The sequence below is a fragment of the Strongylocentrotus purpuratus genome, unplaced genomic scaffold (genome assembly GCF_000002235.5).
Source record: "Strongylocentrotus purpuratus isolate Spur 01 unplaced genomic scaffold, Spur_5.0 spur5_scaffold_18, whole genome shotgun sequence".
NCBI classification, from domain to species: domain Eukaryota; kingdom Metazoa; phylum Echinodermata; class Echinoidea; order Camarodonta; family Strongylocentrotidae; genus Strongylocentrotus; species Strongylocentrotus purpuratus.
In genome coordinates, this window is record NW_022145603.1 from 13,064,507 (window position 1) to 13,087,201 (window position 22,695).

General features: G+C 37.0%; 1 protein-coding gene across 1 annotated transcript in view; it reads right to left on the bottom strand.

Moving 5' to 3' along the window:
• LOC589214 (CD151 antigen) overlaps nt 1–22,695 on the bottom strand; it is a 79,984-nt gene that overhangs the window by 4,563 nt on the left and 52,726 nt on the right. The window contains exons 5-8 of the mRNA XM_030989230.1: nt 11,401–11,475; nt 9,211–9,315; nt 3,216–3,410; nt 487–570 (exon numbers count right to left, since the gene is read on the bottom strand). Coding sequence (XP_030845090.1) covers nt 487–570; nt 3,216–3,410; nt 9,211–9,315; nt 11,401–11,475 — 459 coding nt within the window. The remainder of the gene's footprint in view (nt 1–486; nt 571–3,215; nt 3,411–9,210; nt 9,316–11,400; nt 11,476–22,695) is intronic.

Consider the following 22,695-nt stretch of genomic DNA (forward strand, 5'->3'; position numbering starts at 1 on the left):
AAATGACAGTTTTTGTTATAAGCTACTGAAATCCCTGCTTCTGATTGGTTATCAGCAGATTTGTCATGGATTGATTTTTGTCATTTTTCATTGAATAAAGGCTTTGTGAAACGGGTCCCTGCTCAAAATGAAAATGTGTAATTCATACATCTATTTACCTGATAACAAATTTTGCCCAACAGGGAGGATGAAGGGGGAGGGGGAGGGTCCAGACCCCCTTCCCTCTTTTTTGTGTGGCTTGTCATAGATTTTTGTGTAATACATCCCCCCTCCCCTCCCCCCCCCCCTCTCACATATTATCCTGATGACAAATTGACCCCTTCTCACAGATATTTTTTTTATTATTATTATTCATTTATTTTATTTTTTATTTATTTATTTTTTTTATTTTTTTTTTATTTATTTATTTATTTTTTTTTTTTTTTGGGGGGGGGACTTACATAACCCCTGTATGCCTCCTTGTTGAAGCATAAAAAGCCAGCTTACCTGTAAGACTGCTACACCTATCCCTATACCTCCGACAACCCAGACATAATCCAGTAGTTTGGTGTATAGCGAATGGAAACATCCCTAGAATCAGAGGAATACAAAAATGCATTTATTTTTAAAAATGAAGTATTCTGATTTATTACATGGTCCTTTTGGAGCCAGAAGGGCATCAATTCAGTGTGAAACGATCATGTAATCCCATAGGAAAGAAATGAGCCTGCCGCATACTCCTGCGGCAGACTTGCCGCAGATCTGCAGCAGACCTGCCGCAGACAGTCATCTTTTTCACATGCAAATTAGTTTTGCCGCAGACTGAAAGAGTATGCGGCAGGTCTGCAGCAAGTCTGCGGCAGACCTGCCGCAGACTCTTCATCATACTGAAAGAGTATGCGGCAGGTCTGCGGCAAGTCTGCGGCAGACCTGCCGCAGACTCTTCATCATACTGAAAGAGTATGCGGCAAGTCTGCCGCAGACTTGCTGCAGACCTGCCGCATACTCTTTCAGTATGATGAAGAGTCTGCGGCAGGTCTGCCGCAGACTTGCCGCATACTCTTCATCATACTGAAAGAGTATGCGGCAGGTCTGCAGCAAGTCTGCGGCAGACCTGCCGCATACTATGAAGAGTCTGCGGCAGGTCTGCCGCAGACTTGCTGCAGACCTGCCGCAGACTTGCTGCAGACCTGCCGCAGACTCTTCGTCACGAATATTCATATCTCATATAGACCTGCTGCAGACCTGCCGCATACTCTTTCATATCCAGTACGTGGCAATAAAGTATGCATGTAGAAGAACCAGTGATAAACTGAAACTTCATAATCGATATTGGCAATATCGATATTACCAATATGTATGTCGATATTACCAATTAGGTATATTCTATCCTCAATTGTATTAACTTCATCACATTGATCATTTGAAGTGTATTCAAGAGTAACATTTAAAGTGACACAGGCTCGTACACATCTATATACTAAATATGTATATTGTTTCTTGGTTAGTAATCATAGTTTCTTGGTTAGTAATCAATATATCTATTGCTTAAACGTGAATGTAATTTTAACATGATCAGACAAAATAATCTATTGGTTAATAATGGCAAAAGGAAAATAGAAATCACAAAAATGATGTGCATTGTCTTAATTTACTTAACAAATCATGATAAATGTATTTTTCTGTCACACGTGTAAAGTAATAATGAATATGCATGAGATGATTGGTTTCAATTGGCCCTATTAGAATTTAATGGGATTTCCTGTGGCAGACCTGCCGCAGACTGTTCCTGTGGCGTACTGGTATGCGGCAAGTCTGGAGCAAAGTTTCGCCCTGCCGCAGATCTGCCGCAGACTGTTCCTGTGGCATACTAGTATGCGGCAAGTCTGGAGCAAAGTTTCATCCTGCCGCAGATCTGCCGCAGACTGTTCCTGTGGCATACTAGTATGCGGCAAGTCTGGAGCAAAGTTTCATCCTGCCGCAGATCTGCCGCAGACTGTTCCTGTGGCATACTAGTATGCGGCAAGTCTGCAGCAAAATTTCATCCTGCCGCAGATCTGCCGCAGACTGTTCCTGTGACATACTAGTATGCGGCAAGTCTGCAGCAAAATTTCATCCTGCTGCAGATCTGCCGCAGACTGTTCCTGTGGCATACTAGTATGCGGCAAGTCTGGAGCAAAGTTTCATCCTGCCGCAGATCTGCCGCAGACTGTTCCTGTGTCATACTAGTATGCGGCAAGTCTGCAGCAAAATTTAATCCTGCCGCAGATCTGCCGCAGACTGTTCCTGTGGCATACTGGTATGCGGCAAGTCTGCAGCAAAATTTCTTTCTGCCGCATACTTCGGCATACTCCTTGCCGCAGACTAAAAGTCTGCGGCAGGTCTGCGGCAGATCTGCGGCAGGTCTGCGGCAGGTCTGCGGCATACTTTTCACTTTCCTATGGGATACCATTCTTGCTCCGAACAAATCCTACAGGCATTTTATTATCTTAACTCTATTTTGTACTAATAACACAGATCATATACATGTAAATGTATAGTACAACCAGGAAAGTTTGGTATATTTATGTTATGATGTATACCTATGTAAACACACTAGTCATATGTCAATCTTTCTATATATCTCTCAATCTATCCATCTATCTAACTACCTACCTGCTATCCATCTATCTATCTATCTATCTATCTATCTATCTATCTATCTATTTATTTATCTGCCAATCTATCTATCCATCTATCTACATGTATCTATTTATCTACTCAGTTATCAAATATATCAGTTTGTCTTTTTTATCAATCATGCAATGTATCTATATATCTATTTTATCTATCTATCTATCTATCTATTTATCTATCTTTTTATCTATATATATATATATATATATATATATATATATATATATATATATATATATATATATATATATATATATATATCTGTCTATCCCTCTATCTATACACTCAATCATGTAATGTATTTGTTTGTATCTGTATCTGTATCTAGATGTATCCATCTACTCCATCATCAATCGTTTTCTATCCATGTATCTGAATTTCCTTCCATCTTATATCATTTTCCTTTATTCCACGGATCTATCCATATATATATAAATGTTTATCCATCTACCTACCTATTTATCTACCTACATGCATCTATCTATCTACTCAAAAATATCTCTGTTTCTTTCCATCCTTTATTATTGTCCATTATTCTTCCGATCTCTCCATCTTTTTACCGTTGAATGCCTCTCTACGTTAATCTCGTCCGGCGATTCCTGACACTCCGCCCGATTGCTAAGCTTCTCTCCGTTGGCGATACAGCAGGACTGAGGAACGTAGAGCACCGCCTGCGTCGTGTTGTCCGGGTTCTGCTCCTGGTACCAGTCACTATCTTGCCAATCCGTGAAGTTATGGTTGCCACAGCACAGCAGCTGGAGGGAAAAGGAATAAAAGATGAAATTAAAGGATGGTGCGATGCAGTTCTCTTAAAGGTAAAGACCAGTTATGGCCATGCTATTGCATTGTGAAAGAAACGTTGTGGAATCGATCAGAAAAGGTTGATCCATCTAGCATCTGCAAGGTTCTGGAATCATCAAAATGATAAGAAATTTGGCCCATTCTTCGTAAAGTTACAAGCACTATACACAGAAAGATGTATATGGGACTACCTTATATCTCTCACAGACCATGAGAAAAACAAATTTACCAAATATATGAATTAGTAGGGGGTTTCCCGGCAATTTTTTTATCATCATGTATTGGTCAAAACATATTCTTTCACATGATTGGTAATGAGAGCTTCCATTTCATTTTTTGAAATTGGGGGGTTTCCAATACTGGCCTTTACCTTTAAAGGGATCCGGTAACAGATTCTGAAACAAAAATTCTGGATTTAGCTCATGCTGCAATGATAATCATAAACCTTTAGGTCAGTCAGGAATCCCATGACTTCTACAAGCCCATCGCCTGTCTGATTATCAAGATATTTATGATTGGAAATCAAAAACAAAAAAAATTGTTTCCTAACGGTTTTTTAACACTACAGTCTATTGGGGGAAATGAGTATGGTAAAACCGGTCACTCAAAGATTTTTACGATTTGAGGCACTTCATGATCATTTTAAAGCGCAATTTTTGCAGGGCTTCAATATTACACCATATCACAGACACTGATAACATGTAGGGCCGTGCATATCAGATTTAACATTGTTAAACGATGCCTAAATGAATATTTCACTTTTCACCCAGTGAGATTCCTCCCTTCCCCATCCTTTTTTCCTCTTCTCCTCCCCCTTGCCTTCCCTCCCCTTCCCTTATTCCCTTCTCCTCCTACACATTCAAAAACAAAATAAAATCTTGCTCTCAGCTAAGTATATAAAGATTGATTTTGAATCCGCCTACTCTGTAAATGTTTTCAAAATCATTTCCAGCTTTCTGGAATTCACATCCTCATTTTGAGCTCTTAGAACTGCTTGACAAGGCAGCAAAGAAAATCCTTTTATATACAAAAATCATGGTATGTAATCAACGTATATGTTATTGTAGAGTGATAGTTTTCCCCTTTTTAAGGAAGAAGGTACAATAACATAGTCAGAGTCAAGTGGATCATTAATATATCAGTTTCCAGGGGAATAAACAAAGCCAGACACAGGGCCCAGGGAGTGTTTCACAAAGACTAAGATCGACTTTAAAGGGATCGTTTAACAATGTTAAATCTGAGATACACGGCCCTACATGTTATCAATGTCTGTGATATGGTGTAATATTGAAGCCCTACAAAAATTGCGCTTCAAAATGATCAAGAAGTGCCTCAAAAAAGTAAAAATCTTTGAGTGACCGGTTTTACCATACTCATTTTCCCCAATAGACTGTAGTGTTATGAAAACCGTCAGGCGAACAGTTTTCAAAATTTGTAATTCCAATCATAAATATCTTGATAATCAAGCAGGCGATCGGCTTCTAAAAGTCATGGGGTTCCTGACAGACCTAAAGGTTTATAATTATCATTGTATCATGAGCTAAATCCAGAGTTTTGTTTCAGAATCTAAGACAAAGTTACCGGATCCCTTTAAGTTCATGCCACTATTTTCTCTCATCATTTACTGGCATTGGTTGCTCAAGGGATGGACCAATCGTGGTCACAAATCTACAGAAATTACATTTTTTGATAGTTCATTATTGTAGGAACTAGGAACTAATATTATCTAAAGATCATAATTAAGAGACCAATGGTGAGAGCAACTAGTGGCATGAATGGCCTGCCATAGTTAAGTCCAACTTAAAGTTGATCTTAGTCTTTTTGAAACACCCCCTGGATAGATTTCTGCCTAAAACATTTTAAGAATACAAGATTAAAGTCTCTGATTTCCTTCACATAATAAAGGCCTAGTGAGTAGCTATATAGATCTTACATCTTTGGGGACACCGTCAAGAGAAATTACTTAATCTACCGACTATTGAATTCTCCCATTCCCTGAGTTTAGAGAAGCCCATCTTGATATTAAATTATCTTTCACCTCTCCCCAGAACTCAACCTTCCCTTTAAGTTCTTTGACAAATTAGCTCTCAACCAATCCGATGCCATGATTTCAGTAGCTTATAACTAGTCTGCAAGCACAGACCCTAATTTGACACTTTATCAAAAAATCATTGTGCCTTGAGAGAAGCCTAGCCCAGCTACCTACCTACGGACAAACTGATGGACAAATGGACAGACAGATATAGTATCAATATTGTAACTCACCTACGGCGTAAATAATCATAATTGAATGACACACGCCCTTAAGACTAAAACAACAACAAAAAACAATGGTTGTGTCAGGAGCAGCTATAGTACATGGCCTATGTTATTTTTATATTTTTACAGCTATTGTAACTTGCTATTGAAGAGAAGTTTGATGAAACAGGGGCCTTTAATGCCTAATGACAAGTGAAATCCGATTCAGGCACAAGAGTATAGGATATTTTGGCAAAGATTAGTCTGGAACAAATGTCAGGCCACCAGAGACGAAGTTCAAAATGTTTGGGAGGGGGGATGGATGCAGACCTATGATTTGATTATTAGAGGGGTGACAATAATCCTAGATCTTTTAAAGGTAATACAAGGTTTTGGTATGGGGTCATGAATTCGGTTCAGATGAACATATTGGAAGCATATGCGATCCTACAATATTCAGTGATCGATGTCATGGTTAAAATTGCGGTTAAAATCGAGCCTAAAGTGATGAAATTGTAAATAATTGACTGTTTGTGTTGTGTAGCTCCCTCTCAAGGTCAAGATATTAATTTGACTCTAAAACAATGTTTCTTCACTATAATCAACCGATTGGCTATTCCCGTTTGGAAATTATATATTACAACTATATTCTGAGATTTTCAAGGTCGTAGCATACATTTCATGGCCGTAGGCGCTACTTGATATTCTAGTTTTTTCTCGAAAGCAGAAGTGTTTTAGGGGCTAAATTTTCTATTGCTTATAATACATCCACAGAGGCATCTAAATACCATACATCAAAATAGTAAAGAATCACTATCCAGCCAATTTTCAAAATTTCCCAAAACTTTGAATTACCTTTAATCTTTTTTTTTTTTTGTATGTTTGTTTGTTGTTGTTAGTTTTTTATGATAAACCAAAAATGGGTCATCAGGATCATTTGGTGCATTGTAATTCTGAAATTCTCTATTATGAGGAAAACAAAGTCATCACCTCAAAAAGAAAGAGGGACTTCCTTGCCTTGTATGAATGCCAATTAGGGTACAAAATGGGGGGGGGGGGGTAAGGCCGGTGTACCCCCCCCCCCTCGCTTTAAATCTGCCTATGTTGCATCGTTGGTACAGTATCATTAATCACTGGCTTTCAGAGAAGATAGAGTTGAACTTTTGCAGATCTCCTGACTACAACCCTTTGTAAGAGAACTCTAATAGTGAAACTCAATGCCGAGATGGATTTCTAGAGAGACTAGGTGTCCCGTCTTCATCAGCTTGAGTTTCCAAATAACCTGCTATTTTCAGACTCGGGATATTATCCCGAAGCTCGAAATTGCGTCTTCACCAGACTGTTACGCTCATCACAAACTAGCTCAGAAGGGCGCAGATTACCCTGCTATATCCCAAATATCAAAATATTTTGAAAACAAGACCAAGATTTCTCAGGATATTTTCTCATCCAAATATCCCGCTGATGGCAACGGCAGGCTGATGATGACGCAAAGTAGCTGGATAATTTGAGATCGGAAAAGTTAAAAAAGTGGGTTATTTGGCAAACTTGAGCTGATGAAAGCAGGCCTTAGAGGTGTCCAAAGGAGGGGGAGAAATGCAGTATACAACTTCCGATCTTTGGATTATTTGGGGAATATCAATTTACTGGGTGTCCTGAGTGGTTTGGCACGATCAAGTTTCCTTGGGGCTTACTCCAATAAGCCCCAAGGAAACAAGTGCATGTGAGTTTAAAGGAAAAGCACTGACAGCATACCAAAAAAAATTGTGAGCTTTTTCGTAGTTTTATATTCCAGTGCGGAAGAATATCATTATAGTGGCAATATCACAAGAAAAGGAATGTACTTGAAATGGCCCTCATGTGTTAGAAACTGTCATATGCCCTCACGGTCACCATATGTTAGGAATACTCCCCAGGGAGTGGAGACAGTGCATGAATGGATCCGAAGACCAGGGTATTAATGTCTGTAAAGCACTGACAGACGCTATATAATATTCATAGGCCCTGTCTTATAGACAGCTGCGATTAATCGCAACTTAATTGCAATTAAAGGGATAGTTGAGTTCTGTTTTCAGACCGCATATGCCTTCAAAGTGCATGGTTATTGCTCTTATTCGTATCTATGACATTTCTAGTGCCCTTATTGAACCTAAAATTGCTATGAAGGTAATTTTAGATCCCAAAATGTGTGAAATTTAGGCAATACGATCATACCAATTCAGCTCCACTTTAAAAAAAAAACATGGTGACCGTTAATTAATTATTTTATTAAAATAACAATACATTGGCCGGCTAATTGTGAGTAATATAAGCAACACGAAAATGCCAACAAAAAAGCCAACATCGGCATTGGCTGAAATACGACGTAAAAGGCGTTATTTCGTTTTTTTCAACGGTTTTTTCATTTTTGTCAAAATATCTAATATTTGTGGTGGTACACAAGTATTAGAAATCGTTATATTTCAGCCGTCTCTGAACTGATTGTGATCAAACAAGGATGATTTTGTCATTTGAATATTATGTTCTTTCAAATTTGACACTCAGTTTTTCATTATCTCACCAAAAAATTATTTTGTATAGCGCCCTCTGCAACAGAACTCAACTATCCCTTTAATATCAATCCGACTATGTATATAAGAGACCATAGACTGTACACTTGCGATTAACTCAGCTCAGTCGCAACTCCTTTAAGACGAGGCCCAGATTATTATAATCATTAATTAGCAGGTAAATTCATTAACGAAGCAAGCATAACATGAAGATTACGTATCCTAGGATAACCACCCTCTAGGACAACTACCCCCTAGGATAGTTGTCCGGGGGTAAATATCTAGGGGGTAGTTGTCCAGGGGGTAGTTGTACTAGGGGTAGTTGTCCAGGGGTAGTTGTCCAGGGGGTAGTTGTCCAGGGGGTAGTTGTCCAGGGGGTAGTTGTCCAGGGGGTAGTTGTCCAGGGGGTAGTTGTCTTAGGGTTAGTTGTCCTAGGGGAGGTTGTCCTAGAGGTAGTTGTCCTAGAGGGTGGTTGCCCTAGGGGTTAGATGTCCAAGGGGTAGTTGTCTTAGGGGTAGTTGTCCTAGAGGGTAGTTGTCCAGGGGGTAGTTGTCCAGGGGGTAGTTGTCTTAGGGTTAGTTGTCTTAGTGGTAGTTGTCCTAAGGGTAGTTGTCCTAGAGGGTGGTTGCCCTAGGGGTAGTTGTCTTAGGGGTAGTCGTCCAGGGGATAGTTTTCCAGGGGGTAGGTGTCCAGGGGGTAGTTGTCCTAGGGGTAGTTGTCCTAGAGGGTGGTTGCCCTAGGGGTAGGTGTCCAGGGGGTAGTTGTCCTAGGTGTAGTTGTCCTAGAGGGTAGTTGTCCAGGGGGTAGTTGTCCAGGGGGTAGTTGTCCAGGGGGTAGTTGTCTGGGGGGTAGTTGTCTGGGGGGTAGTTGTCTGAGGGTAGTTGTCCAGGGGGTAGTTGCCCAGGGGGTAGGTGTCCAGGGGGTAGGTGTCCAGGGGGTAGGTGTGCTAGAACCGAATATTACGTACCATCCTCTGCATAGCATCGATTGCCTCTGTCGTTCCTTCTCGGTTTTCTTGGCCATACTGCGTCTTTATCGTCGACCCCAATTTTGTATTCACAAAGGTTTCGACCTGAAAAGAAACATAAGACAAAAGGGAAAATCACAATTTCATATTCAGAATCTGTCATTTTAATACTGATATATATGAATACAGTCAAACCTGTCTATAGCGACCGCCCAAGGGAAACACAGAAAGTGGTCTTTGTAGACAGGTGGTCTTTGTAGACAAGGTTCCTTTAGCACATGTTTCAATGAGAAACCATTTTCAAGGGAAACAAAAAATGTGGTCTAAGTAGACAGGTGGTCTTTGAAGACAGGTGGTCACTTAAGCAGGTTCGACTGATAACAAGTTTAACAAACATATATTTTAAGGCTACTATGTGCTCTTGTAGTGTTTCTTTGTTTCACCTTCATTCATTTTTCCCTTTATTGACGATCTTTATCAACATTTATCATCCTTATATTTAAATACATTAGAAGACTTTTATCTTTCATCTTTTTTTTCTAATGAGGAGGGGGTTTCATGTGATATAATATTTTATATTTGATACATTTCTGGTACATCAAAATGCTTTTGGGTCCATTTTAACAAAAACTGTATTCATTGCATTTAATTTCTATATGCACTTCAGTGGCTCAAAATATTGATTTCTGTAGTGTTATCTAATTGTCAAGATATCCTCTGATACATATTCATTTCAAATCATTAACAAAATATTAACTATAAAAAAAAGACGTAAGCGAGGCAAAAACAAGGAAGGAGTGGGCGACAAGCCAGGAACTGCTTCTTCTCCGCCAGACCTCTCCCTTTAAATGCTATATAATATTGATTTCTGTAGTGTTATCTAATAAATTGTCAAGATGTCCTCCGAATCATATTCATTTCAAATCATCAAAAAAATATATACTATAAAAAAAAGACTTAACTGAGGCAAAAACAACAAAGGAGTGGGCGACAAACCAGGAATTGCTTCTTTTACGCGTGACCTCTCCCTTTAAATGCTAATGTAAGTGCTGACATTGCACATCTATGTGCAACATATCGGCCACAATCAACTTAATTTCCCTGAGGACTCGAGCCGACTCGAGGAAGGCCCAAGATTTGCTCTTCAGCCAGCTAATTGGATTTTCAGCAGAAGCCAATGAGCTTACTGCCAATTGACAAGCTTGTCTTCTTGTCTTGGCGAAATTTACAGATCCCCCCCCCCTGCCCGCCCTTATGCCCCCTAACCCTATATAACAAACTGCCCCCCCCCCCCCACACAAACACACACCACACACCCACACTGTTCTCCCTGTATTCAAAATTCTTGTATTTTATTTCAATAGACTTTTTTAAAATATAATTAGAGTCGGTTTTACCTAACCTGAACTTTAACTTCCACATTTTTTATTCAAATATTCCCCTTCTCTCCTTACATTTTATTCATCCTAATTTGTAGTACAGCTTTCGCATACTATTTTAAATATTTTTTTCTAGTTCCTCCCCAAATCAACGTATTGTCCGTACCCTACATAAACACTCTCTTTTCACCTTTCTGAAATCCTTCATTACTTCCCTCATATAATCAGAAAGAAAATATGAAAGCAGAGGAAAATAGATGGTTAACTAGAAAGTGAGATTATAAATAAGTACAACGAAAGATAGACAAAGAGACAGATACATAGATAGATATATCATAGATAGATAGATAGATAGCTCATAGATAGGTAGATAGACAGATACATACATACATACATACACCTATAGGTAGATAGATAGATAGATAAATGGATAGATAGAGAGATTGATAGATTGCTAGATAGATAGATAGAGAGAGATAGATACTAGATAGATAGATAGATAGAGGGGTATAAACATACATATATTCATAGATACATAGATGCATAGATAGACAGATAGACGGATATACAGATAGATAGACAGATAGATAGATAGACCAACAGACAGACAGAAAATGGATGGAAAAATGGACAGACAGATAGAGTATAAATAGATACATAGATACATAAATACATAGACAGAAAATTTAGAAAAATAGATAGATCGATAGACAAATAGATAGATAGATAGATAGATAGATAGACCGACAGACAGACAGACAGACAGATGGACAAATGGACAGACAGATATATTATAAATATTGTAACTCACCTGTGATCTAAATGCAAATAATAAAGATGTAGAAACAACCTCAGCTAGTAACAGCAACAGCACAATCAGAAAATACTGTCAAAGAGAAAAAAACAAAAACAAAATAGGAAATCTAATTAATCTTGATTTTAAGATACATCATTCTAAATTCAGGACAAACGGATAAAATTGATGCCTTCTACCGTAATTGAATTCATTTTGAGGGATACGACATGGGGTTTTCCCATTGATCCGGAGTAATTGAAAAAAAAAAAAAATTCTAAAGTGATAACAATGACACTACATGAAAGCTTCCTGTTCCAGCAAACAAAACGTTAAAACGTCAGATTATATTTTAAAGGTAATACAAATTTTGGGGAAAATTTTGAAAATTGTCTGGATTTAAATATTCTTTACAATTTTGAAATATTTGGATGCCCCTGTGGATGTATTATAAGCACTAACAAAGTAAGCCTCTAAAACATTTCTGCTTCCGAGAAAAATTGAATATCAAAATTTACTGGTGCTCCCGGTAAATTTCAAAATTTTCAAATAGCGCCTATACGGCCATAAATTGGTAGCTGCGAACATGAAAATATCATAAAATGTAGTTGTGATTTATAATTTTTCAAACAGGAATAGCCAATCGGTAAATTTCAGTAAAGAAACGTTGTTTTATAGCTAAATTATTATCTTCAACTTGAGAGGGAGCTATACAACATAAAGAGTTTATTATTTACAATTTCATGACTTAAGACTCGATTTCAACCGCGACAACGATCACTGAATATTGTAGGACCGCATATGCTTCCAATATGTTCATTTGAACCAAATTCATGACTCAATACCAATGCTGGAAGCCAGAAGATCAGAGAAAAAATGTTCCTTGAAAATCATGGCTCTTCAAATGCCTTCATATTGTAAATATGACAAGTAACAGCTTAAAAATGAGGCCCAATTTTTATGCCACATGTTCATGTAGCCCCATATACATCTTTCAGTGTACAGCGCTCGTAACTTTACCAAGACTGGGCCAGATTTCTTATCATTTTGATGATTCCAGAACCTTGCAGTACACACCAATACTTATATGCTAGATGATCAACTTTTTGATTCCATGCCGTTTCTTTCACAATGCGATCGCATGACCAGAACTCAACTTTATCTTTAAACGAGTGAAATCATTGTTTAAACTGAACTTCAATAATGAGCAAACTAACTGGGAGGTCTCCTTTCATATTCTCTCATCGAAGGGAGATATGTTACAACGATGAAAGGTAACAGATTAACAAATTAAATAATCCAAGTTTTGACTAATCATGGATAGTAATCAAAGTAGAGAGAATTCTTAATGCAGACAGGAAATCATCCATTTCCTCTCTGCATGGTTTCATATTTACACGACTTTCCTACAACTGCATCTCAAAGAAATTGAAGTCAGAAAGTATCAAATTCAGACGGCGAACTTGACTTTTGTTGAATTTTACAAGTTTTGTTGTAATGATACAATTTATATACAGTGAAACCTGCATATTATGAAACGTAAAGACCAGTATTGGAAACGCCCCAATTTCAAAAATGAAATGGAAGCTCTCATTACCAATCATGTGAAAGAATATGTTTTGACTAATACATGATGATAAAAAAATTGCCGGGAAACCGCCTACTATTTCATATATTTGGTAAATTTGTTTCTCTCATGGTCTGTGAGAGATATAGGGTAGTCCCATATACATCTTTCTGTGTATAGTGCTTGTAACTTTACGAAGAATGGGCCAAATTTCTTATCATTTTGATGATTCCAGAACCTTGCAGATGCTAGATGCTAGATGATCAACCTTTTCTGATCGATTCCACAACGTTTCTTTCACAATGCAATCGCATGACCATAACTGGTCTTTACCTTTAAGACCACTCAAAGGAAACCCCAAAACTGGTCTTTATAGGCAAGTGGTCTTTATGTACAGGTTCATTTAGTACAGGTTTCAATGAGAGACCATATTCAAGGGAAACAAAAAATGTTAATCTTTAAAGCAGGTTGACAGTATCACAAGGTATTCAATAGTCTACTGAACAAATGAGACAGCAAGAGAGATAGGATAAAAGAGACAGATGATGAGAGAAAATGAGAGGAAAAGAGAGAAAGATAAAATATAAATGAGACAAAAAAGAAAGAGATAACTTGGGAAAGAGAGAGAGAATGAAAGAGGGAAAAAAGGAAAATGACAAAATAGAAGTAAAGAAAGAGAGAGACGGAGAGAAAGAGGTTACTCCTTATTCGTTCAAACCTACCATACACTTGTATTTTTGACCATACATGTGGATACATGTACACTATAATTCAACTATAAAGAGTTATTAAGTATAATTTGTAAACAGCAAGAAATGTTTTTTAGCTCACAATTTATGCTTGTTATTCACATTTTAACAAAAGATTAAAAAAAGGACAACAATCTTCCCTAATCTATTTGTAGATGTCCCTTGCTTTTAGAAGTGTATAGATTTTTCAATTCTGCATCAGAGACCGCCCTGCAGCAGATACTGGTATATCATTTTTGCTTCAAATTGTGATGACCTGTCAGAACTGCAGACACTCCAATTCATAAAATTCATTCCCATTTTTGTACCAAAATTAATCAAGCATGACCTACATGTATCCACGTTATTGAAAAGCCGAGCACGTCGTGAAATAGTTACCATGGCGACCGCATTCACCATACATCCATAATTTATATTCAGAGGTACATTGAAGTCTAATGATGCCTCGCTACATGCACACTGCACGTGTATGTTATTAATGAACATAAATCTCTTTTAATATGCAATAAATCTGAAATAATCAAACTCATATGTAGTTTAGTATATCCATAAATCCATATTGCATATCTAATAATAGCAACAAATGAAGCTCTATTAATTGAACTCCATATAGAACATTGCAAGAAAGAACAGAAAACCATTATCAGACAATATAAACCAAAGCGCCAAGCGCTAAATGAACAAAATGCCAATGAAGACAAAAAAGCACTCTACAACTTACAAGACAAGTAAAAGATGTAATGCTCTAGTATATCTGAATTCCTTGCTATTCTTTGATTTTGTAGTACCAGTCATCTCTGTATTCAAAAAACAATGGAGCATTACTTAACTCACTTCGATGTATGTCTCCATGGAATAGCACTTCACTATGAATCTGTTTTAATTTGTAAGGAATCAACGTCCTTCATACTATGTGAACTTCAAGAAATGTAACAATGAAATACATGTCAAAGTCACCTAAAAATAAAAAATGCATACAGCAAGAATGATAATACAGTCAAACCTGCTTTAGCTACCACCTGTATAGAAAGACCACCTGTCTACAAAGAACACATTTTTGTTTCCCTTGAAAATGGTTTCTCATTGAAACATATCCTAAAGGAACCTGTACACAAATACCACCTGCCTATAAAGACCACTTTTCTTGTCTCCCTTGGGTTTTATAGAGAGGTTTCACTCTATCAACTTAAACAAATTTCATCCGGCATTAATTCTAAGAAGTAACTGATAAGGAATACAAAGAAATTAAAGATAAACAAGAAACTACTCATACAGAACCAAAATTAGACTTTGGTTGCATGCGAGCCCCATCTTATGGGGAGGTGGGGGGGGGGATTGAGTAGTCTACTCACAAGTTGTTTTTATGTTTAATTGAGAGTGTATTTAAAACTTGCAAACTGCAAAGTGTCTTTAAAAAAGTAATCTTAAAAGGTCATATTTCAAATGGTGCAATATGGTGGTGATCTGGTGATGTATTTATCCCTAACAAGACCAATAGGTATTGACAGTGCTGCTTTATTTTTGGCTTGGCTAAAATGAAAACAGGCAATTGGCAGGACCCAAGAACAATACTTTAAAAACAGAGTTGGCAAGGACTCAAATTTTTTTAACAGTATTTCCCCCCCCCCCCCTCCCCCTGATCGATCCCTAATGTCAAAAACAAATTTGGAAAAACCCTTTACCTACATCTATCCAAGAAGTCTTGATGGACTCAAAACAAGGAAAACTAAATTCCTACCGACTCCAATAAAAAATTAAACAATTAAAATTAACTGCATATAATTTTGCCCCCTCCTACAGTAATGAAATATACATCTGCGAGTAATGACAAATGAAAGAAAAGAAAGCGTCTAGATGAATATGTAAAAAATGTAAATTTGTTTATATATAATTGAGAATTCTGGCTGATTTTTTAAAATATATTATATTTATAATACAAAGTCCCTTAAGTTCTCTGGTTGCTTACCTACAAGTATACAAATGCTTCCGTTAATTGTATATAATTGAGAATTCTGGCGGATTTTAAAAAAAAATATTATCTTCATCATACAAAGTCACTTTGGTTCTCTGGTTGCTTACCTACAAGATACAAATGCTTTTGTTAATTAATTGTATATAATTAAGAATTCTGGCGGATTTTTAAAAAATATATTATCTTCATCATACAAAGTCACTTTGGTTCTCTGGTTGCTTACCTACAAGATACAAATGCTTTCATTAATTAATTGTATATGATTGAGAATTCTGGCTAATTTTTTTTTAAATATACTATTATACAAAGTCCCTTAAGTTCTCTGGTTGCTTACCTACAAGTATACAAATGCTTCCGTTAATTGTATATAATTGAGAATTCTGGCGGATTTTTAAAAAATATATTATCTTCATCATACAAAGTCACTTTGGTTCTCTGGTTGCTTACCTACAAGATACAAATGCTTTCATTAATTAATTGTATATAATTGAGAATTCCGGCTGATGTAAAAAATATATATATTTGTAATACAAAGTCCCTTTGGACTTCTGGTTGCTTACCTACAAGAATACAAATGCTTTCTAAGCAGTCAGGTAAAACTTAACCCAGTAATGTTTCCTTCCCGCAAACAGATCTGACAATTATAATGCAATGCATATTGCTAACTAGGGGGTGTATGCTGCGTTGCAACAACATCAAAAGTACATCCCAGTTCATACATCTTGAGAAATCATTCATGATGGGACAAATAAAAAAAAGGGCAAATGTCACAAAGTCAATTATCATGAAGCTTTATTGACTATTAAAGGTAAAGACCAGTTATGGTCATGCGATTGCATTGTGAAAGAAACGTTGTGGAATCGATCAGAAAAGGTTGATCATCTAGCATCTAGCATCTGCAAGGTTCTGGAATCATCAAAATGATAAGAAATTTGGCCCATTCCTCGTAAAGTTACAAGCACTATACACAGAAAATGTATATGGGACTACCCTATATCTCTCACAGACCATGAGAGAAACAAATTTACCAAATATTTGAATTAGTAGGCAGTTTCCCGGCAAATTTTTTATCATCATGTATTAGTCAAAACATATTCTTTCACATGATTGGTAATGAGAGCTTCCATTTCATTTTTTGAAATTGGGGCGTTTCCAATACTGGTCTTTACCTTTAAAACTAGAATTATGACCTCCCTTAATTATTCTCCCTACTTCTTCATTGACTAGATATTATTTCCTGGTACTAGCTAGGAGGGCAATAACCCATCGGCTATGGGAACCGAGTGGTCTCTGTGTTAAGCCTATGGGAATGGGGAAGTTCGGCAGTAAATGAATGAACACAGAGTGATCATCCTTCTAGCTCTCCTTCGATGTGCTTCAAACAATAAAGAATCTTGGTAGTCTAGGGGTGCGTTCAAGCGATTTTTTGAAGCTAGAATCACAAATCAAAATGCCGTTAAAAAGCACGGTTAGTAATTCTCGCTCATTTCAAGCCCAGCCACTGCTCATCACACTGTGCAGTTTGACCCAGGAAGTATAGGTCAACTTCGCCACGTGCTTTCTGTCTGTGTTTACAGTTGACTGAAACCGGAAGCAGGCCACGATTATGACGTTATATAATCACGATTGAGATCTCCGTTCTTTCAAGCGATTTTTAACGATTGGGATTCTGCAGAATCACAATACAAAACGCATCTTTTTCAGCGTTTCATGTTTGAGTTTTTAGACACGTTTATTTTTACGACCGACGAAAAACGCTTGAAATCGCTTGAACGCAACCGTGTTTTAATCTACACGTCTTTGAAAACCATGTTCCTAGGGTGAAAAAGTGTCGATTGAACGCACCCTAGGATTAATATTGCATTCTTCTTCAAAAAAGTGCAATATTTTGTGTGCTGAATGAAATATATCTGATATACCACTCAAGGGCAGACAGTATCATATAAATGTTATAATCATTTTGTGTACTTGTGCAGGTACCTGATCACAGACAGGTTGGGAAAGATGTCCTCAATAAGGATATCGCATCACAGCTGCGTTGCCAAATTGCATGGCCAATTTGAGATTCACCTACATTTAGTGATCTCAAGACGTTTGTACTGTACATTCATCATTGTTTATCTCATTATGATCAAACTTCTATGAATGAAAAAACTTCCTTTTATTTTCTGTTCTCATCAAAAGTAACTTGTAAGAAGGGTTGGATTGCCTGTACATTGTTTTACAAAAAATATTTAAATACTATTTAAATAATTGTATTATTCAAATATTATTTTAATAATTGAATATTATTCATATGATAAAAAAACAAATATTATTGAAATAATAACATAAAAATTATTCAAATATGAGATACAGCAGTAACATAATTTATGTTTGTTTTTTCTTCATTTCCTCAACCTTTACATTCACTGTCACCAAAGTGACAAATGTGTATCAATGATAAAATTAAATTGCTTTTCAGTTGCAGCAATTATTTCAACGATGTTCGTGATGCAAATAGTATTGCTTGATATTCACCTTTTCCAATCACAAAGCCTTTTTCAATTTGACTTTTTGACAAAGAAGAACATAATCTTGTTGGTTAATACGCAATAGATTCTATATCAAAGTTTGGGTGATTATGACAGACTACAGCACTGGAATATCCTTCACAGTAGCTGCATTTACACTGCAATATAAAAAATCATAGATTTTTCTCACATTCCTTTGTTTTGTCTGCAACAACAACGAAAAAAACATAACAAAAAAAACCAATCCTGGAGAGTGTTTTTTTTTTATGCCTGCTGAAATTTCAGAGATTTTTGCAGTGTAAATGCCTGCCCTCGAAACTTCAGTACTATTCCGGTTTTGGGTCACGTGACTCTCCGCGCTTCCGTCCAGTCGCATGCAGAGTAGCGACAACTTTGGGCATGCACACTTTTCACATAAAATTGAAATGACCAAATACCAACGTTTTCTATGGGTTTTTCCAGCAGTATAAATGACAGTAAAAAAATTTGATGTTTTTTTTTTCAAAAAGGGGTTTGGGCTGTGTAGATGGACCTAATATTTTGTTGACAAGAACTTGACAATACTCTGTCTCTGAGGTCTTTGTTTGGTCCCATCTGTTGCTTGGGCTTTTCAATTAAGCTCCGTGAAAATTGACTTGCAGTCTTCCTGAGCCCAATTAGGCAGGAGGAACAACTACATCTTCCCCAGAGTGATTTAAATAAACATGAACTCCAACTCCCTCTGACTGCCCCCTCCCCTCCCTTCTCAAGAACTGTGGTCATTGCCAATTCCTTTGGTGGTCACTCTAGAGGACTGCTTTTCATGAGACAAGTACTACCTTGTGCAATAAACTGATGTGTCTGGCAAAACACGTAAAAAGTTGGGCTGCTTCAAATTGAGGCTGCTTGTGAATGCCAGTTGTTCTGTCCTAATTTTAATAGGTAGAATAGCAAAATGCTGTGGCATCAAAAGACGTGTCCAGAATGCAAAATGCCCAGTAGTTGAAAATCATTATGATTGCAGGGCCCTCAGGGAGAACAGTATTAATACTGATGCGGAAATCCTGGATAATCAAGACGTTATTATTATTATGATGATCATCATCATCTTCATCATCATCATCATCATCGTTATCATTATTATCGTTATTGTTATTATCATTATTACCATCATCATTATAATTATTGTAATTAGTAGAAGTAGTAGTAATAGTAGAAGTAATAGTAGTAGTAGTAATAGTAGTAGTAGTAGTAGTAGTAATAGTAGTAGTAGTAGTAGTAGTAGTAGTAGTAGCATCAGTAGCAGTAGCAGTAGCAGTAGTAGTATCATACTTATATACAGGTACAAGACAATGAGCTGGTAAAAACCTCTCCTGCCTTCATAGTTGATGGTTCGTGCTATCAAAACTGCCTCATGCGGCTGACAATTCTTTAAGAAGGATCGAGACTCGAGAGCAACGAGCACTTTCACAAAGATACTGGGTTCCAGAAAAGCCATCGACCCCTAGTCAACCCGAATACCACTGTATCACAATCACGTATACAATTTACGCTCGGCCGTCATAAAATGCATGCAAAGCACTGCTCCGGGAAAAGAACTTTGACTTGATGCATCGCCCTCCTCTCCCTCATTCATGCTTTTCTCATCATCTACTTATAATGCGGAGATGGCATCACTTGGCGTTTCCATGGAAAAAGAACTAATTCGCCCCCATCTCTGCTAGTTGCATTATGGAGTCATCTACCTATGGCTATGCCTTTTAAGGAACTTTAGGCCAAATAAAAATAATTCCTACATGAAGTTTCTCTCCCTAGCGTCATTCCTTTTCTTTTGGCCCACCTCCATATTTTTGTTTTGTTATTTTTATATTTTTGTTTTAAATGAAATAGATAAAAATCTGAGTACACTGTACATACCAGTATAGACAGTTGAGCTAACAAAAATGATTGCAGTTTTACCTTGCTTTGTGCCGAAATTGACCCAAAACCATTTTAATGTTCATCATCTTTGTGATATATAAAGAGTTAACAAGCTTTATTTGACATGGTAGGTTTACGGTTGCACCATGTAAGAGAGAGAGGGGGGTGGATTGGGGAGTCCTGAGCATCTAAGCATTATTTTGTCACTGTTTCATGTAGCTAATTTTCTCCTGGAAAGTTTCAACAGTCTTATCAATGTTTCCTATTAATGCTCATAGAATGTAAACATTCTCATAATTTTGTTCACATCACTACCCTAACCTTTGGCACAAACCTGTCAATTACGGCCCTCTACAGGTCGTAGGTGCGGCAAGATCATGAAATAAACACTAACTGTTATCCAATTATGACCGCAAATTTGTGCTACTGCAAGATGAATGTCACACAACTCTCAAACAAATGTATCATTCTGCCCTAACAGGATACATTTTTACCAAGGTAAGCCTGTGTTCATACTTGTACCAAAATTCATTGTATATACGATTCTAAGTGGGAAATCAAAAGGTTGAAGTCTGAACTTCGTATAAAGAAACATTGTATAACGAAACGTCTGTTTGGGCATCTTTTTTAATGAAGACTCGATTAAAGGGATTGGGAAATTTGTCTGAAACAACATCCTGGATTTACCTCATGGTTTTCATAACACTACAGTCTATTGGGGTATTAAACAAGTATGGTAAAACCGGTCACTCAAAGATTTTTACTATTTTGAGGCACTTCTTGATCACTTTGAAGCGCAATTTTGTTAGGGCTTCAATATTACACCATATCACAGACACTGATAACACATAGGTCATGCATTTCAGATTTAACGTTGTTAAACGATGCCTTTAAGAATCAGCATCCCATTGGAGTCTGAACGTCATATCGTACAAAAATTGATAACTAGGCGTGGCTTAGCGTGACCGTGCACTCATCATTGACCCACTGGCCTCCTCAAAACTGCTTTCTTCATACAATGTTGTTATCTACTCTTTACGCTCCATTCGCTATACAACGATTCTTTATTCAATGTTTCTCTATAAAGCGTGTTTCCTATAAATTCATTGCAGTCTGAACATGCTATAAATGCCTTGCTTGTGAATGTGAAGTAATGTAAAAGACAGAGCTCTTTATCCAATCATTATCTTGTTGTCATATCCCCTGTCACTTGCCAATTTTTCAGAGACAAATTTTGCCCAGAAATGACACCCATGGGTCTATCTCACTTCCTGTTATCCAAAAAACATTTTTCTGTCATTTTCTGTCATTTTCTAGCATGTTCAGCCTTGTCAAATTTCATGCAGAACTTTTAAAGGCATCATTTAACAATGTTAAATCTGAGGTGCATGGCCCTAAAAAACTTGCACTTCAAAACATTCATAAAGTGCCTCAAAAAAAGAAAAATCTTTGAGTGACCCGTTTTACCATACCGTACTCATTTACCCCAATGGACTGTAGTGTAATTAACAAACGTTAAGAAATTGAAAAATAAAATTTTGAATTCCAATCATAAATATCTTGATAATCAGACAGGCTATCGTCTTGTGAAAGTCATGGGATTCCTGAATGACCTACATGTTTATAATTATGATTGCAGTATGAGCTAAATCCAGGATTTTGTTTCAGAATCGGAGGCAATGTTACTGAGTCATTTTAAAAGGTGTGGTGAATCTATATAGCGAAAGGGGCATTTATAAAGTAAACAAATTTAAAAGTATTTTATAAAGAAACGTTGTATGAAGAAACTTGCTATGAAAGGTCATTTAACACATTTGTTTTGGCTTGAGATGACAAGAAACTAGCCAATCATATGAGGGCTCGTGATAATCATTGTCAGTTAGGTCTATATGGTTTTCAAACAATACAACACTCAAACTAGAATTGGATAATTTAAGTATTTACCAAGTTTTTGTTCGATACAATGCTGAAATCTCTGTTTCGCTATACGTTTTGTTATATGTCGCTTCATTTCATGATGTTCAAATTACAACAAAAATCAGCTTTCATTTACGCATAACATTTAAGCAGGCTGACTGATAGCCTTACTGCACTACTTATCGCTACTTGCGCCCTCTATATAGAAAACAATGCCTAATCAGTGCCTGTTGGTCCCCCATGATCCCCTTTTTCTTATGTCAATTGAGAGCTGCTTTGATGAGATAACCACCTGTCAGTGACCTTGCAGGGAGGTCTAATCCCCTCTGACCAAACTAGTACAGACGGGCTTTAAAACCTTTCCTTTCCCTTGCCCAATGGAACAAAGTTCCTGCAGTTTTAAGAAATAGTACTTCCCCTGACATCTTTTTTTGTTTAAACTGAAAACATACTTCTACAATTATTCTTAATTTCTCCTTAGACTACAGAACAGCACATTTGTATCCTCTATAAAATGTGCTATATAAATCCACATATTATTATTATCATCATAATCATTATCAAGATCAACTAACAGTTTTCATACAGCTATACCATGAATTTTCCTAATCTGAAGGCTAGGAAGATCTGTCCATTTTTTTTCACTTTCCTTTTATCTGTTGTGCAGCGAGATACCATGATCACATGACATTATCT